Raw genomic sequence first — 19,853 nt, forward strand, 5'->3', positions numbered from 1 at the left:
GGATGGGATACAGTACCCTCACCTGCTGGAGACTCAGGGGAACGAGACTTGGCTTTATACTTTCCAGGATCTAAAAGCACTAAATTGTCAGGTCCACCTGCACTGGCCAGGGTACGTACCTTAAAAACAGTAAAGTCATCTTTAGGTTTCTTGTTGCAGGGGAAACAACCAAAAAAAACCCCAAAATTGACATTAGAAAAAACGGAAGAGATCTACTTAATTTTAAAGGTAAATATATTAACACACTTGTATAGAAGTTATCTGAAGGCTTTGGAAATATGTTTTAATAGGCAGCATATATCAAATCAGTGGTTCCAATACAGTATTTCAATATTGCTGGTTAAACCAATGTTGTGGATGTCCTCGCATAATATAATGATTTCCAAATCGACATGTTAGTTTAGATCAAGAGTTTAACCAGTGAATTGCACAACTATTAATCTGTTTGCAGGTTAATAAAGCAGACTGTATTATTACATAACATACTAAAATTCTTACTTGAATCTCACAGGCAAGCACTAGATTATGAATATAGTAGAAAGCCTCCTCAACAGTCTCTCCAACTGATACTAAGCCATGGTTTCTGAGAATAAGGACCTAGAGAGACATTGCAAATAAAGTTAACAGCAGTAAGGCAAGTATTTTCTTGCTCTTGATTAAAGAACATACCTGCCCCACGCCCCCACACATACTTTTCTTTAATTCTAGGTGTGAATACTGACCTTGCTTTTAGGCCCCAAATTTTTCTGAATAACCACCTTTTCTTCATCATCCACTAAAATACCATGGTAGTCATGATAAGCTACTTCCCCTAGAGAAAGTGCTTCAGGTGAAATTGGCAAGAGACCACACTTCATTGCAGAAACCTGAGAAATATTAAAACAACCAGCTTAATTTCTTGCAACAGAAGAAAAAGGAAAGAAAAAAAGAAAGAAAATATAATAATAGAATCACAGAATAGTTTGGGTTGGAAGGGACCTTTAAAGGTCAGCTAGTCCAACTCCCCTGTCATGGGCAGGGACATCTTCAACTAGATCAGGCTGTTCAGAGCCCCGTCCAACCTGACCTTGAATGCTTCCAGGGATGGGGCAACTTCCACCTCTTTGGGCAACACGTTCCACTGTTTCACCAACCTCATTGTGAATAATCTTATAATGATGAGAATTATAATAGAAAATATATTTTTGTATATTATATGTATGTGTCTGTACAGGCACGTACATAGTGGTCGTATACTCCATCCCTAAAGCTGCTATTTTTCACAACTTTTCAATTGGATACAAAAGTCACATTGATCTTGTGTCTGACTCAGTATGGCTGCTTTTATACAACACCAACACCAATATGAAAAGACTCAGAAAAAAAACAAAACCAAAAACAAAACACCAAAACCAAACACCAAAATCAGCTGCATCCTTCATTCCTTTTAATCCACTCAGTGATTCCCCCTCTCCCCGTCCCCCCCAAAAGAAGAAATCTAGTAATGAATTTTGACACAAGTAATTCCGCAATGCTGCGGGTAAAGTTAAGGAACATTTTTAAAGACTACTCTAGAATTCACCATTTTAGGAATCTGATCAATCATCCTTAAAATGGTTGTATCACTGCTGTTAATCAGTCAAAAAAACCCAAACAAACAGAATGTGAACTTTGAAATAGAGTCACCAGATGATTCTCAAAAAATTTCAAAGAAGTAAAACTGACTTGTAACCAGTTGTTCTAATGAGAGGCAATGGAAAAGTTTCAAGTATTTAAGAAAACCTTGAAATATTTGCTTTACAAAACCAACAAAATATGCTGTAGCTCTTACGACTCACTGTCAAAAGGTATGGTCTTTTGCGGTAAAGGCCACACAAATATAAAATACGTATCTTCCAATTACAGAGCTCAATTTACTGTCTAACCACTCATGTAACAACCAAATCAGGAGGATTTGATTGATTCAAACAGAATCACATATTTGAAGGCAGACTTAAAGGCTTTGTGCTCTTCAAAAAAGAAAGCAAATCTGATTTAAGGGGGACCCACCTATTTTCCAGTTTGGGCAGGGGGGGAGAACAGGACAGATGACAAATGAAAAGCTGTGCTTACCGCTGCCCCTGCTGGTGTATGAATATGAACAATGCATTTAACATCAGGTCGAGCTGCATAAATTGCAGAGTGCAAAGTAAAACCAGCTTGGTTTACTCCCAAATTAGTGCTTCCACGATCAACTACATCTCCCTGAATATTGATTTTAACCTGGGAATGAAAAGAATTAATTTCATAAACGAATCAAGACTGCCAAAAATCTGATTTAATTCAGCATCTACCACTGAAGCTCTAAACCCATATTTCTTTCAGCATTTTATTTTAACAAGTGTCAAAATGTGCACAATAAGGCTGTAGAGGTAGGATAATGACCAGGGCCCTGGCTTGAGATTAAGCTAACTAAAAAGGACGTCAGAAACCACTGGATATGACATGAGAAATTGCTGCATGTAACAGGTAACTGTGCAAGAAGCTAACAAAAGTTACAGACAGCACTGTGACAAACGGCTGCATTTCACAGAGAGTTACAGTGGAGTTATATAAGAAACTTGCAAACTTTACAGATACCTGAAGAGGAGTATTGGGACCTTTTGGGGAGTAGGTTCTTGAAAGGCCAGCACCTAGGTAACCATACCACTGATACTATGTAAGGCTGAGATTGCCCAGGTAATAATGTTATAATACCAAATTTGGATGTGGACATAGCAAAACTGGAATAAAAGGGAAAGAGTAATTATGCTTGGGTTGTTTATTTGGGAGAGAACAAGATTGGAGAAAATGGAGTTTCAAAGCAGAGAAGGGAAGAACAAGCATGGGAGAAATGAAGAGAAAGGGGCGATGAAGGAGCAGTCGTGTAAGCACGCTGCTGGTCAGCATGCTCATTTGGCTAAGCTATGTGCCTTATCACTGTAGTGTCTCTTATTAAATCCTGCTGCTAGCTATGTTCTGTGTGAACATGCTCTCTACCGTATGTACATTTTGCTACTTTCATGCAACCTTAATTCTCAAGGTACTTACATTCCTGATATAGAGATAAAATCAGAACACCTTTCAAAAAACGCAAAACACACAAAATACCCCCACAGCATGGCCCTTACCCTCTTCTAAAAATCTTGTAGTGGCAAGAAAGGGCAGGTCTCTGTTTTCTCCATTCCTTTTTCTATAGCTTTTTCAATTAAAATTTCATGGATGGTTAAGGTGGAGTTATGTAAGAAAGAGCCAACTTTACAGATAGCTGAGGGAGAGTATTGGGACCTTAAGGTGTCAAGTCTGAAATGTTACTACTCTGTACATACCTACCTCACCTTTCTGCTAGAGGTTACTCACCTTACAGTAGCCAGGTAGAAAGAATAGTGTGTAAGTTTCTATTTTGTTTCAACACAAGAGAGTCAACCACATTAACTCAAGTTGCCTTCAGCAGCAGTGTCGACTAGACTGAAAATAAATGCTCACAAAATGCTTCCCACTAGCTAACAGTCAAAAGAGTTGTGTCTTCAGCTGCAACCATTAGCTCTTTAAAACATAATCTATCTATACCCTCAGATACTTACATCATTAAACGATGGTAACTAAATTAGGCATCTGACACAATGTCTTGAAATTTTAAGTGGTTTGCACCATTTATGTCTGAAACACATACTGTTTTCCTCGACAAGCCTGACTCAACAGCCAGCAGCTTTCTAGGGTGTGATGTGATTAGCTATCCAAATGACCTGGCTCCTCTTTACAACTAGATCAACTGGAGGACACCTGGTGGTGAACATGTGCAAAGAAATCACTCTCAGAGATACCTCAGCTGTACCAAAACCAACCCTGTTGAATGAAACTATTCTAAACATGTAACACAGAGTAAAATATTCTCTAGGATAGAATTTAAACAGTGACAGATATACAGAGCAGATTCAGCTATTCATATTTTACAGCTATGAAAAACAGTAACTGCTTACCAGACTAGATGCAGTAACTTCACTATAGAGGAGTCCAAAAGGTACAATGAGGAAGTGTTCCTGCTCAGAACTTACTCTGGCCTAATGATAAAACAAGAGTAAAAGTTACTAAGAATATTTCAGTAAAGCATACAAGAAGGCCCCAAAACACAACAGTTACTTTCACTTCCTGAGTATGGACAGGGCAAGTATCCCTACAACACATGCAATACGACTTTCATGTATGCTGTAACAGATAATCAACATACAGAACAGTTAATTAACTCATGTTGAACAAAACCAGACGGCAGATATGTATCAGGGTCCTTCAGATTGGTGGAAGGTAATAAGTCCTTAGGTCCTGTGGTAATGACAACTCAACTACTGTGGATAAAAGGAATGATGCTGAGAGAAATGGGAAAATAAAAAGTTACCATTTTTTTTTGAAGAATGAGTTTATACTGGAACTGTATTTCTATCCTAGTAAAACAGAAGGTATGAAATAGAAGTGTGTGAGGAAACACAAGAATTTGGCCAACAGATCTAAAACACCATGATGCTGACAAGGGTTTTATCACTGATGCTGGTGCCTGTGAGACATCTGTGAGCAGTACAGCACACTTGGCAGGTTTTCTACCAAGTATCCTGACCCTCACTTATGGTTTTGCTCTTTTGTCTAATTCACACAATCAGGAGTTTATAATAGAAAAATAATTCTGACTTCAAACCATTCACATCTTGGGATGCATCTGTTAAAAGTCTGTACAACGAAAAGTACAGGACAGCTAGGTAGTTTAGGTGTCTTTCAATGGAAAATTAAAAGGCTTTAAATATTTGACTAGACAGGCGAGACAACTCCCTATTTTGCTATGAGTCTACCCAGGTTTTGTGTTTGGGTTTTTTGAAATTTTTTTTAATAATTTAAAAATTTTATTTCTTTATTTATTTATGAATTCTGCATTTCCCTGAGATGCAGCTACTTAAAGCTCCCTCATGTCTTCTACTTGCAACATTAAATACATGTGTGCTTTGATATAGTTCTACTGCAGGGAAAAAAAATTTCTAAAATAAGTAGTTGATCAGTCATCCAAAAGCTTCTAGTACAAATCTGGCTTCAGTTACAACCAGCTGGTAACATGCTATAGCACAAGGGCCTTAAACTGAACCAGTTAGTTGAAGTTAACCTGTACTTTTACGAATCACCAAAATAGTTCTCCATTACAAAAGTGTACACGATCTAGAAAATCTTTTACTTATTCATGCAAACCCAAGAACAGGTATTAGTCAAAATGCCCCCAAAGCTAATAAGAAAGGTCAAATGTAAGATAAACAAGCAGCAAGACTCATAAACCACCTTACTTTAGGATTAGATCCAACAGCTCGTGCCCTCAAAGCAAACCAAGACTTGGTGAATGATGTATACCTTCTGTAAACCTGTAATCTCAAATCTGCCTAACCCTGGAGGCACCCAAGTTTACTCCAAATTACTGTACTTGACATGAAAGCTCCTGACACTCTGTAATTCTGCTTCTGTGTCAGGACTGCACCAGTCTGAACAATTCTACACACAGCAGCTGTCAGTGATTGATAAAGATCCAGAAAAGCAAAGACACTCCACCCAGCTCCTTGATATGCCCAGATTGGCATATACTTTCATATCCTCACAATTCCTTTTCCTCTAACACACAGGCTTATGACCCTCACAGTAGGCTGTTGTATATTCTCTCTTACTTAAGAAGTGCACTGGCAGCTTTTAACGTGAATGTAATCACCTAGTAATTAGAGCATCCACTCACAAAAAACTGAAAACCTGGAGTCAAACTCCAGCTCTGCATGAAGCAATAGGTATTCACCACATTCCAAAGGAGTGCCTTAGTACCACACTACTACTTAATATATGGGTATACGGAACAAAGACAAGACTATTTTGTAAATATAACAACCTTGTTCTAGATCAGCTTCTGAAGATAAATTTTAGCTACTAGTCACCTTTCAGAATGCTATTAACTGGAGGCATTTGTAAAAGACAGGTGAATTATGACTTGTGATTGCTGCTGACAAACCATTAACCAAGAGCTTTCCAGTACTACTTTGCCCTTCAAAACTGTCTAAAATACTTGCAGAATCTCATACTCCAAGTGCTTTGACTGTCTTCCACCCCAACTGGTATCACCATTATCCAACCTTGCTGTGCTTCCCCTGACACCAAAAGAAACCAAACTTGAGGCATTCCACCCCAATCATGCGCCCTTGCCTTAACCAATTCCCTAGGCATGCCGCTCTTCATTACATTTATCTTTCTATCTCAATGCTTAAACATTCCCAGGGCTGAACTTTACACTAAAAAGCTGTCTACAAACCTACTTATCTAATAATCTTTTTATTGCATTAATGTCCCTTTTACAAAATCAATTCTCCTGTCACATATGAAAAATCATGGGTGGCACAGAGATGTTTACAAGGACCATAATGTTGGATATGTTCCCATACTGAAGGAATGAAACAACCTAACCAACATTGCCTTGATCCTATGCCTACTGATATCATTTATCATCTTCATCAGTTCACAAATAATATACCTTTAAATCTCAAAAAGCAGTAATAATAAAATTACCATATTTCATTCAGACTGCAACTAGAATAACTGAAAATACATAAAGGACAACCTCTACTATGTAGAAAAAAAACAATTCAGCTCTGTCAGGAAAACAATTGACTGGGTTGCACACCACAGCTGTGACTTTACTCATGAGACTCATGTTGATCATTCTTCTGGCATATAAAACCTCCTTGATTTGACCTCCATGTCATTATTTTTATGGATGCCAGCAATTACTCAGTCACAAGGAAAATTGTTGGCACGCTGCATTAAGCTAAGTAGTTCACTCATGTTTAGAAATCCTATGGCTTCTTTTTCAAAAAGATTGGTACCTTGAATTATAACATTCATCTGAATGACTAATTCAAAGATATTTTAGTACTTAGCATGAAAACTAAGACATGAAATTGCAAAATAATACATACAATTATTCAAAGCATTTAAGATACTAAAAGACTGAGTCTTTCAGGAATCTTAATTTCATCATAAGAACTTTCATGTACACTCTCTTAAGACTCTATTCAGGCTATGGTAGCTGACAACCAAGCTGTTCCAGTTCTTATTCTTGAGATGCAGTGACAAATCTCTTCACTATTATACTGCTTTCAGAACCACTTTGCTCCTCTTCAACACAAAGAGAACATGACAGATGGGGGAGGGAAGCAATCCTCTTGTATGTTAAAACAATTGGTTCAGTTATCTGTTGATTCAATACTCACTGTTATATGATTGTAAATAAGCTGAGACCAGCCAAAGAGATCTGCTAATCTGTAGAAAGCTGCCAATTTACATCGTAACAACTTCTCCCCTTTTTCATAAGCAATGGAATCTGATCCTCTCAGATCATTCACAGGTGTCACCATGCCAAGACCTGAAAAGGGGAAGGGGTAAAAAAACACAAGGGGGGTTATGTTCAACATCAGTTAAAACCTAACAACACGCACCACTATTATAATAATTGTTCTTACTAGTTTATATCAACATATTAACCTAAGAAATGGATAACAAACTTTAATTACTGTAATGTCATAATTTATATTACACAAATATCATGACAGTCTTGGACAACATCATTTATCTTTGGTAGACTCAGCCCTCATTTCCTTCCTTAATATTCATAAGTGCTAAGGTGACAGTGTGTCCCTTAGCAAAGTATTTTCTTTTCTCTCTCAAAGTAATGATTGTCTGTAAAATACAACTTCATTGTCAACAGAAAAATGTAACCCCAAATATTCCACTTTTTTGAGATACACGATTTGGTATTCCTGAAAAGGAGGAATATAAAAAGATGTACACAGGTTCATTTAATTAGGAAAAATTAAGTACAAGCTAGAGAGAGGAGGATTACGGTAAATAATTACAAACACTGTAGTTCTAGTTAGTGTGATTAGAAATGTGGTTAAAAGTAACTGTGATAAAGCAGAACCAGGCCATGCTACAGTCTAAACTATAGATTTATTTTGGAGCACAGGCAAGGATTTATATTATCTTAACACAAAACCTGTGTGTACATGCATTCAAACATTTTGGTTTTTGTTTTCCTTCTTCGTTTTGCTTGCTGATGTTTCTTATCTATAGCTTCACTTCACAGGAGAAAGCTGCAAACAGTATTTCAATGGCAAAAATAATTAGTTTCTAAAGACCTTCGCTGTTACTAAACTACTAATGAACATTTCATTTTCCTGCAGACAATCCATGTGGTAAACATTAGCAATATTTAAATCTTCACATTTTTTACTAGTGCTGACTTACCAGGCTTATTTTTCAGTTAAGATACCTGGCCTGGTTTCAGCAGGGATAGAGTTAATTGTCTTCCTAGTAGCTGGTATAGTGCTATGTTTTGGGTTCACTGAGAAGAATGTTGATAACACACTGATATTTTTAGTTGTTACTAAGTAATGTTTAGACTAAGTCAAGGATTTTTAAGCTTCTGATGCCCAGCCATCAAGAAGGCTGGAGGGGCACAAGAAGTTGGGAGGGGACACAGCCAGGACAGCTGACCCCAACTGGCCAAAGGGGTATTCCATAACATGTGACGTCTTGCCTAGTATATAAACTGGGGGGAGTTGGCTAGGGAGGGGCGGATCACTGCTTGGGAACTAACTGGGCATCGGTTGGCGAGTGGTGAGCAACTGCACTGTGCATCACTTGTTTCATATACTCCAATCCTTTTATTATTATTGTCATTTTATTATTGTTAGTATTATCATTATTATGTTCTTCCTTTCTGTCCTATTAAACTGTTCTTATCTCAATCCTTGAGTTTAACTTCCCCCCCCCCCCCCTCCCCCCCAGTTCTCTCCCCCATCCCACTGGCTGGAGGGGAAGCAAGCGAGCAGCTGCGAGGTGCTTAGTTGCTGGCTAGGGCTAAACCACAACAATACCACACTTGAGATAGCTTTTGATTTAAATTATATACACAAATCACATTGCATATCACTGTGGCATTTAGAAACTAATCAATTCATTTTATGTTTGCCATGTTCCTGTGAGCAGAACAGTATAGCATTTGAACTTCACAGCTCTTATTCACACAGCCTTCATTTTAAGCTTTAAAAAAAAAGTAAAAAAAATAATTCAACTATTATAAATTAAGGTGCACTCACTCATGTTTAACGCAGCCATTCCACCTTGTGGTGCTGCAGGGTAGACATTTGGTACATTCGTTGTCATGAAATCCGCAATCTGCTGTAAAGCCAATAAACCTGTTGGGTTCTTCCCCTTCTTAAATTGTTCCTGGATCATAGATTCCAGTTCTTCACAAAAAGCCTAGAAACAGGACATTGCATACTGTAAAGCATGTTCAAAAGAATGTCAACCTTTCACACACAGCTTCTTTTTAGCACTTGGATGGAAACATCCTATACCTCTTCTGAAAACCAGCTCAGGGCAGAATTACTGGGTGCACACCATTACTTGAAAATGTTGCTCTCTGGAGCTCCAAGGATATGAGTCTTTACTTTTTTGTGAATGGAAATTCCAGCATTCTCTCCAAGTAACACCAATACTCATTGAACCTACTAATATGGGTTTCTGGAAGAAGGAGCAGTATGTACAATCGCCTTGAACACAAAACATGAAAAGAAAAGTAGTAGAACCAGAAAAGAGAAGGAAAGTTTTAAGTGTGGCTTACAGGGAACTGGGAGCCAAGAAGGAATCCAGGAACACAGGAAGGAATAGCTATTAAATTTTTAAAGTATGTTTAAACAAGGGATTGTTACTTTTCTCCTGGTTGTTTTTTTTTTTTTTACTTTTTGTTTTGGTTATGGGGTTTCTTTGGCTTTAACTTTGAAAGTAAGAAAATAGTATTTTTTTTACTATTGTTAGTAGCTGGTGCTTTTGACAACACTGGAATTTGTACTGAAAGAGAAGTATTCCAATCATTAAGTGAATCTAAATAAAATGGGTTGATTTCACGTGGAAAAACTGTAAATATACCAATACATCCCTATTTTTAATGAAGTTCTGTCATGAAATGTTTTGTATCTAAAGTCAACCATCAGTTATTACAAAAAGAAAAAAATGTTATGAATAAATGTTGTTTTGTGTACTCTCTCCCTGAGGGAAATATCTTTTAATATTAAATGTCAATCATTCATAGTTTATTATTGTGCAGCATTCAGAAAGAGATATATAAAAATATTTCACGTCAGAATCATGTATGAAAAATTAAGCACAGGACAGACCTGCCTTGTATAAGCTCCTCTTTGAAGTGTTACTTAATTTATATGTTTAAATGAATACTGAAAATACGAAACAAGTGAAAAAATGTCTGACCCAGACTAGATGGAAAATATGAAAAAATTTTGATGATTACACAGAGAATTCTGAAAGCAGGACTGAGGAGCTGCTTCATGAGTAGACAATAAAAATTCAACCAGATAATGTGAGGAAAAATTAGGCTACAATTAGAATACTTCAGAAGAAAGGCCAACAAGAAGAAAGATCAAATGGATCTAGGATACCACAAAATTCTCCAATTCCATAGGGATATTAAAAATAGAGATAATAAATTTATCACTTTAAAGGTGGAGCATTTTCTTTTCTTACTGGGCTTTGAAGAATCATGGAGACTCTCTTCTTCTGTTCCATCATGTTAAAATCCTGGCGAAGGTCAGGTGCCATATTCCTCTCTCTCAAATAATCTGGATTATTTTCATCAACACGATCAAAATACCTCTCTTTATGAGGGGCTGTTGTTGGAGGTGGTGAAGTCACCACCCCCACACCAGAATCACCATTCATAGCACAGTTTTAAGGAACCTATGAAGAGGGGACAGAGAAGAGGAATAAATAAATCAAGCAAGGAAATAATTAAGAACTTTGTACATGTTCCTTGTTTCAGAGTAACAGGTAAAATCTACCTAAAATTAGCACGGCTTCCCAAACACAGAAACCATGTTTGTGAAATTGGATAGCAATATTCTAGAGGAGAAAGAAAGATTTTAAAATACATTATTAGAAAAGTAGGTTAACATATATGAAAAGTCAAATATGCTACATACGTACATGCTACACAAAACTAATAAAAGAGTTCCCATTTAAAGTACCTCCAGTTCTTTAAGCTGTCTACACAGCTTGATTTTTGGAAGCACCGGAGTCCTTCAAACCTCACAGACAATGACAGAGAAGTTCAAGACATGTGAGGTCTAAACTCATTGGTTTTGGTTTTTTGGGTTTTTTTACTTAAAAAGTTTAAGCAGACATAATGAAAACAATATTGCATAAATCAGAATTTAAATCATTACAGAAAATAAGACATTACACATGTTCATTAATATGAAGAATCAACCCCACCAAAACACGCTCAGATTGCTAACATGTTTCTGGAGACAAACACAGAAATACTGACTCTGCAACCTGAGGTGTACTTTTCACAAATGTATTTATTTTAGGCTCATTCAACGGCATGCACATCACTAGATTAGCATGTGGGTTTTGGAATCTGGAAAGCACACACACAAACACAACCCCCACCCACTGGCTAGGGTTCATTTCAGTTTTACATGTTGTAATCAGCAATTGCATGTATCTACCAGAAAGGCTGAAAACCCCGCTGGCATTGCTCATACACACATCCTTTCACTCAGAAGAATCCCTTTGCGTAACATGACCCTAGTTTTTTAGGCACTTTATTACAACCTTCATTCCAAAACCCTTTTTAGAAGATTTTTTGAAGCCTTCTACTGACAAGCAATCAGTTCAATAAAGCCACCCTTGCAACACCTTGAGACTCAAACCTCTGACTCCTGATCATCTGACATATCAAATTAAAATAAAGCTCTTTCAGAAAAGATTTAATTTTTTTTGCATATTGTACACAATTAAACAAAATGGCACTGACACAAACTGTATTTCACTGAACTGTAATAAGAATAATTAACTCTGAATGGCTTGCTAGTTCAGCAAACTGCAATTATTTACATTATACACAAAATATGCAAGGTTGAAATCCCTTGCCATCATGACGTTTAGCAACTTTACTAAGAAAATGAGCCAAGCTAGCAGGTCTTTTCCTGGAGGTGGAAGAACAGATAAAGAGAATAAAGTAGCAGAATCTGGCTCCCTGTCCCAGTACAGTGAAACAGACTAATTTCAATAATGCTGATTTGGATTTGAGGTTCACACAGTAAGGAGAACGCCGATTTAAACAGTCAATTTCATTATGCATCTTTAGTTTTGCAAGGATTAGTACCATTAAAATCTGCCGATATTATCAAGTCATTGCAATTCTTCTTGCTATGCAGTAGGAAAGATTGTACATATCTTTATTTAAGTAATGATTAATCTACATGTCAAAACTAGTAAATTTTGATATACATCTCTATTCTTTTACTATTTTTAGATTTTTCTTAGTGACTTGTCTTAAACTGTACTTGCTTGTGGATTTTAATTTGATTAGGAATTTGCTTGCATATTTATTAGCTAAAACCACCTCAGGTGTAGATGTACACAGAAAAGGCAAGTTTACATAAATTATTTTGAAATGCAGATTATGTTAAAATCATTGTGGTGAAGAAAATTATCTACTTCAAAATTTCAGAATTAGCAGATCTCGTCCTCTTTAGTTCTTATATTAGAAAACAAGTTCCAAAACTCAACTGGTTTCTTATTTCAGAACGAACAAATCACTGAACTGAGACAGTTGAACACAATGAACAAAAGAAAAGTATTTTCCTTGACTCTGCAGAACAGGATACTACTATCAAAATCTATGTTGGCACTTAAGACACTCGAGTTTTAGATGCTCAGTGATTTCCACCCACGGAGTTGCTAAATAAACACACACAGACACCTCTGCACTGTTTAAAGTATTTCATTTTAAACCAATCAGTTTAGGCTTTAAAGTCATGGTCAGATTTTTTTCTTTTTTTTTTTTCTTTTTTTCTTTAAAGTAAGCACATACACACATCTTTATTATTATAACTTCTTTTAATTATCAGCTTGCCTCTGCCCAGGAAGAAATATAGGGTATAGTGAGAAAAAATAATGCTTTTATCTGCATGGAAAACCTTTTAAGGTGTTAGACCTAGAAAGTTTTAAGCAAGTGATGTTATAGCAAAGGAGCCACCTCTCCTTTGGCAGCTTCAGATCCCTCCAAGTTCCCTTCCTCCTCACAACCTCCAGCCTGCACCATCTGCCATTTCACACCTCAACGATGCTTCTGAAGGCCTGCTACCACTTTCCACAACCCCTCTTCTGAGCTCCATCAGCTAGCCTAATGCCTCCGCATCCACCTTTTTGTTGAAAAATGACAGTTTGCAGATCCAAACATATGGCTTATTCTCTTACAATAATAGCTTACTTGGCCCAATCTAAGTCTGAATTTCACCACCCTCTGCTTACCACAAGGAATCAGGGAGTTTAGAAACAGTGCACGGGCAAGTCCACAAATAAAGACAAACTGAACCACTCAAGTAGCTCAGAATTTATACCGCATTCAGTTGAGTGTAGCCCCAAAAGTGCATTTACTTTAAAGCAAAGCATGGGAAAACAATCAAGTCTGAGCTTACTGCCACTGCCACCAGCAGAGAACAAATGGCCTACTCCTGCCTGATGAAGCATTCAATTTCCAGAATATATTTAAGTGTAATGTTGTATCTTGTGCATATGTGTATGTGCAGTCTTATTTAAAGAAGAGTGTACACACATCTGCAAACATGATTTTGAGTTTAATTATTCACACTGATTCCTCTTACTTTCAGAGTACCAAATGCTATTTCCAAATGAATTATATACCTAATTACTTCTCTTCACTGTTTCTTACTCACACTGGAAAGAAGCTGGTCCCTAACAGCCTGCACAGGCAACATTAAAATGGAATCACAGTGTCTTGCCAAAGTTGTATTACTCCTTCACTCAGGTATAAGATGGCATTCAAGATGGTCCTGGGAAGCTATTACTGCTTCACCACTATGCAGTGGCAATAATTTAATAGGAAATTCAGTGTTTAACATTAAGTGATCATTTTATATCTAAGGTTAAATATCAGTTTCATAGCTCCGTTTTGTAGATACCCAAAATTAATGGCAACTCACCCCCAAGGTCTAGTAATTAACTGTTTCAACATAACTGTAATAATAATTGTTTACTTAAATGGCTGTCAGCTACTGATGATAAAGGTATTGATTTTTTAATTAGAAACAGATGTGTTTGACAACACTTTGCACAAGCCATTGAAATTTATTTATGAGTTTCCTCGGAAGACCCTTTGGGAGAAAGGCGTGATGAACTCTCCAGAAAGAGCTTCAGCAATATGTATACCAATAAATAAATAAAAGGAATCTGAACAGTTAAGCTGAATACACACTGGGGAGTGGCCAGTGGTTCTATAAACTGGAAAGTCACACTGAAAATCACATCAGGCTGCCCAACCAGTGAAAAAAGAAAAAATTAAGACCATCTTCACACTCACAACTCTTCAGTACAGACAGTTCCTTTCCAATGTAGTGTACTACAGCCCCCAAGTAAGATAAGCTGTAATGTCAAAGGACTTTTTCCCATGATAAGTGTTTTTATGCAAGAGCCTGTTCTAACACAACTGTATCAGAAAAAGCCACACCCTTAACTGAAAAAGCTGTGGCTGGAAAATGTAAGTCCATAAAAAGCCCTTCTCTTGGAAGCAGCTATTTTCAAATATAAAAAGACAGTCAGAGGGAACAGCATCTATTACTGAGAGGGACGGAGGACAACCCCCAAATCATAAAATCCAAATCACACCTTATAGTGTGATGCAATTAGATCCATTCTTCTAATACATATGTATGTATGAACACTAGAAATTTCAATAAGCCACCACATCAAATGACAGCCACCAAGCCAACTCACAGCGTATTGTATTTATCCCAGGGCATGCACATGTGTACGCAAGTACTATAAACAGGTTGTTCATGAAATAAAACTGGTTTCTTGACAAAAAAATTTATAAAATTTATAGCACATTTACAGATACTGAGCACTGTTTACAAAAAGCATTCTGAAATTAGTATTAATATTTTGGGTTACTTTTATCTCCGAAAATCCCCTTCTTCCCCATCCTCTCCTAACCCAAGCGAATTCCATCACAGGAATCACCTAAGAGGAAGTGGTGCTACAAAGTTCAATTTAAACAAAAGAAGAAACTTTCAGAACAGGAATGCCATAGAAACATTCACATTAACATCCAGAAAGAATAAAAATTTCAATTTTTAAACAGCTTATGTTCCTCGGCACTCAGTCTGGAGAGTTAGATGATGCACATATAGTTAAATAAACTTAAACAGGTAAGACAGTGAATAACAACCAGTAAGAATCTACAATAATTTAAGGGTGCATTAGAAAAACCACCAACAACCCTTAAATCTAAAAACTATATAGAATAATTAAAAAAAACAACATTGAATTAGGGCTGGGATCTCATTGTAGTAAATAAACACATTTAAAACTTTAATATTGAACTCATTTCAATACCTGAAAGTTGGCACAGATCTAAGTACTTATGCTTCTGCTAGTTTATAGGTTCAGTGTTTCTCACCTGAATCATCTCATGAATATTATGGGAACCTTGAGAAGATTTAAAATGTCCCACAATATGTGCACGAGCAGGGACCAGCTAACTACATTTCTTGGAAGAAATGATTTCTGCAATCGCTTAAAGGTTCATTTTGTTTTGTAGTAACTTGTAATGGGTTTTTTGCTCCTCCACACCCAGAGGAACTTGTTTTTACTAAAGGCTGCAGTCGATGGAATTTGACCTAATCTAAAGGCTCACCTCCACCAAAGGACTGAGCACACCTCTTCACACTAATGCAGCTTTTAAGTCTGCTGAGGCCCATTCAGAATAAAAATACACTCCAAGAAGCAGGAAGGAGGTTGTGACAAGAAGACAAGGGAACTTAAAAGACTTCTAAAAAATGTAAAATACACTGTCAACTCACAAGACAGTGCATGCAGAAAAACCTCCTACAGTTCTGTTTGGCCTTTTTTAAGTTTAGGAGAGTTATCTGATCTAGACCTTACAAAATCAAGGCATTTCGGAGAAGAAAAAAAATGAAAACAAAAACCTGCCCTCTTCCTTGTGGCTTACAATTTCTCTGTACAAAATAACATGCAAGCAAAACATCTGTATGGGACCTTGTGTCAAACTTGCAAAGTAAATGAGCAGTACACTTGTCAACTATCAAAATACTGTCCCAGACACTAGCAACAAAGATAGAGGGTAACCATTTCCAGAACTTATAGCTTCTGAGCTCTATTTTTAAAACAACATAGTAATTTGCTTTGTATCCAATTTTTTTCTGACAATTCTTTCAACAAGTTATCTTCTCTCAAACTAGAACTATGCCACTAAGTCTAACAGAGGTGAAAACAGATTTGACAAGAAGTTACTGGGGCAGGGACAAGGGGGTAGCAAAACAAATTAAAGTAACATGTTTTCTTTACTGTTGTGCAATCAGCAGTCTTTGAAGACTAAAAGTTACCTAAAGCCTCATGTAAGTGACAGGTCAGGCAGTGTGCTGGCAGGAGGAGTGAAGGGAGCTCTATTTTGGTTGCAAACAGAAAAGGACAGGGAAAGAACAGAGAAAAGACAGAGTAATTTTATGGCCCAGGAAACAGACTTAGGGGACTGCGGAAGGCTACAGAGCTGAAATTACTGCACAAGGAAGTCAAAAGGTGACAGTAGGGAGAAATAGGAAGGGAAGGGCTGAGCAGCACTGGGGCGGTGCAGCAGTGTGGGCAGCAAAAAAACCAAGAGGTAACTGAGCCATTGCAAACGGTCTAAGTTCGCATGAAAACTGAGTTGGTGGGGAGATGGAGAGGAAGTAGAACATCCATCTACAGATAATAAGGTTTCATTATCACTTGCATTTTCTGCAAAAAACCTGTTCATAAATTTGCAGTGTTACCAATTCACTCAATATTCTGGTACTGTCTGTATTTTTTTCAATTTTCCTTTACTTTAGAATAACATTGGCCAAACTTGCTCCATGAAAAAAAAAAAATCAATATAACTTTGTAATAGGGAAATTACTTATGATTTGCCCTACAATTTCCATCATTATCAGTGAGAACATTTTGGCACCAATGAGACTGGATTTGTTCTTGCCATTTCAAATGTTTCCTACTGAACTTTTAAAAAGGGAAAAGCTGGCACTATCTTAGGAAGTCTAAGAACAAAGAAAGTAAATCATGACTGTACTACTTACCAGACAACATGCTTAACATCATGAACAAATATATTCTTTTTTAGCAAATGTTCCTAGCTCATGCATCTTCAGAATTTCCCCTGCTCTTTGTTTTCAAACAGGAAGAGACTATTTCATGAACAAGAACAGTTATTTATCTTGTACTGAATGCAGGCACCATCATCTTGCTTATTAACAGAGATGCTGCAAGTTAAATACTGGACTCTAAAAATTTAGAGAAATCCAACAGTAAGTTATCTGACCAAAAGTATTGCATTTTATATAAACAAACTGTTTTAGAGAACAAGGAAAAGAAAAGAAAAAAATAGATCAAGTCCCAGAAACTTATTTGAAATGCACCTACTCTGTAAGCAACTCTTTCCCATTTTCACCTTCTCTTAAACACTGAAATCAGAAGCTTAGCACAGTGGGCTGTAAGTGATCACAAGGTTACGTAAAGAACTGGCAAAAATTTATTTGGGTAAACTTGAGACCTCAAACCATAGAAAAGGGTAAACATTTATATACATTTTTAAGACATGGTATTACTTGTGTATAGAAGCTCATCAACATTTCTTATTATTTCCAATATTTACACTAAAAAACCCCACCTCTTAAAATTTAAGAGATTCTTTGTTAAGAACAAATAATAGGGCTAGAAATCTGCTTCAAATTAGACCTAAATTTCCAAATATTTATGAAGGGCAAGAATCTATGTAACAGAATTGCCAAAATAGCAGTTGCTACAGGCTTTTTACCATATAAAATATCAAATTGCTTTCCGATTGACAAAAAAAGCTATAATTCTCTTTGTTTAAAGAACCAATGATCACCAAAAAAATGTTTCATTAAGACCATATACTTAAAATATTAAGTCCTTCCTTAACTGGCATCCTCTGACTGTACAGAAAAATTAAAGATCCTGCATTTAGAACAGGAAGCATAATCTACAGTAAATCAGAAGGGGAAAAAAAGGAAAAAAAAAAGAAAAAAACCCCCACAATTAACACCCCCTCCCCCCAACATCTTGGAAATTATGTTACTTAAGAAACAAAACATCAAAACCTACTAATAAACAAGTTTTCTAGGCTGCTGTGTTAAGAGAGCATTTAAGGAGCCACAGGTAAAGCACAGCAATAACTATGTAAGGTTGTAAAACAATGTAATTGTTGTCTAGCTTTACCAAAGCCAAATGAAGCAGGTGACTGGGAAAAGCCAGTGCAGATTCACCAGAGGCAAATCACGCCAGACTAACCTGATAACCTACAACAAAATAACATTTCCTGTCAACATCGGGAGAGCAATGGATATTGTTTACCTGGATGTCAGCGAAGCATCTGATACTTTCCCACAGCCTTCTACTGGACAAACTGCCAAGATACAGATTGGATGGGTGGTCTGCAAGATGGGCAGGAAGCTGGCTCACAGTCCGCACTCGGAGGGTACTGATCAATGGCTTTTACTCGGGCTGGCAGCCTGTCACAAGTGGGGGACCCCCAGGGATCGACAGTGGGACCCACACTCTTCAACAGCATCATAAACGATCTGGACGATGGGATTGAGAGCACCATCACCAAGTTTGCTGATGACACCACACTGGGTGGTGAGGTGGATGCATCAGATGGGAAAGCCACCTTACAGACAGACTAGGACAGGCTGGAAGAGTGAGCTAGCAAGAACAGTATGGAGTTTAACAGAGACAAGGGCAAGGTCCTGCAGCTGGGACGACACAACCAAAGAGCCCGGTCCAGGCTGGGGAGCAGCCTTGCTGAAAGGGACACAAGGGTCCTGGCGGACAACAAGTTTAACAGGAGTCAGCAGTGCACCGCTGCAGCCATGAAGGCAAGTCGGATCCTGGGTTGCATCTGCAGGGACATTACTAGCACAGATAAGAGGTGTGATCATGCCAATCTACCAAGCACTTGTCAGGCCACACCTGGAGGACTACTGTGTCCTGTTCTGATCAATTCAAGAAAGACGCAGACTGGAGAGGGTCCAAGGGAGGGCCAAATACAGCTGTCTAAACTCTGCAGAATTTTCAATATATATGGCTCAGAATACATAATTCAGTCCTTGCAAACATAAGAGGGGAGAAGCCAGCATTAAAACTACACTAGAAGCTAAGATACAGAAAGGTAACTTCCTTCTTTTTAATACAGGATTTAAAAGACCAAGAGTATCAAACTTTTAGAAACGTTCACCTCCCCTCCCTGACCTGGAAAAGCATTGTGTCCCAGAGATAGGACTCTGCAGGAAGCTGAGCATGACGCACGAGGAGCAGGGCAGCACACTGTGCTATTCCTCCCCTCAGCACCTGGCACTGGCCTCACGGGAAGGTAAGGTTGCAGTCTACGCTAACCATTGGTACCACTTTTATGTTAAACCCTCTCTAACATGATTTATTCCTTTATGTTGGAAAGATCAAGTTTCCAACAAACAGCTCATTCCAAGCTAATTGACAATGGGAAGGAATCCCAATCTAAAAATGGGACTAGGAATAAGATTAAAAAGGGTATACTCGTGAAACTGTTAACTCGTATCTCCTATTGACGAGCTCCCCGGTTTCTTCTCAGTCCTAGCCTTTTAACTTCCCTTTCCCTCTTCAGATTATTTCCTCCTCCAATTTTCCTGCTA

General features: G+C 37.5%; 1 protein-coding gene across 11 annotated transcripts in view; it reads right to left on the bottom strand.

Moving 5' to 3' along the window:
* The window catches only part of ADD1 (adducin 1), a 66,623-nt gene that overhangs the window by 23,786 nt on the left and 22,984 nt on the right, over positions 1-19,853 (bottom strand). For all 11 annotated transcript variants that reach the window (XM_049833099.1, XM_049833077.1, XM_049833068.1 and 8 more), the window contains exons 2-9: positions 10,606-10,818; positions 9,162-9,324; positions 7,275-7,426; positions 3,978-4,058; positions 2,092-2,241; positions 723-866; positions 499-597; positions 1-119 (exon numbers count right to left, since the gene is read on the bottom strand). The exon at positions 1-119 is cut by the window's left edge and continues 58 nt beyond it. In XM_049833099.1, the coding sequence (XP_049689056.1) occupies positions 1-119; positions 499-597; positions 723-866; positions 2,092-2,241; positions 3,978-4,058; positions 7,275-7,426; positions 9,162-9,324; positions 10,606-10,800 (1,103 nt within the window). In that variant the 5' untranslated portion in view covers positions 10,801-10,818. The remainder of the gene's footprint in view (positions 120-498; positions 598-722; positions 867-2,091; positions 2,242-3,977; positions 4,059-7,274; positions 7,427-9,161; positions 9,325-10,605; positions 10,819-19,853) is intronic.

The sequence above is a fragment of the Accipiter gentilis genome, chromosome 3 (genome assembly GCF_929443795.1).
Source record: "Accipiter gentilis chromosome 3, bAccGen1.1, whole genome shotgun sequence".
In the NCBI taxonomy this organism is placed as follows: Eukaryota; Metazoa; Chordata; class Aves; order Accipitriformes; family Accipitridae; genus Astur; species Astur gentilis.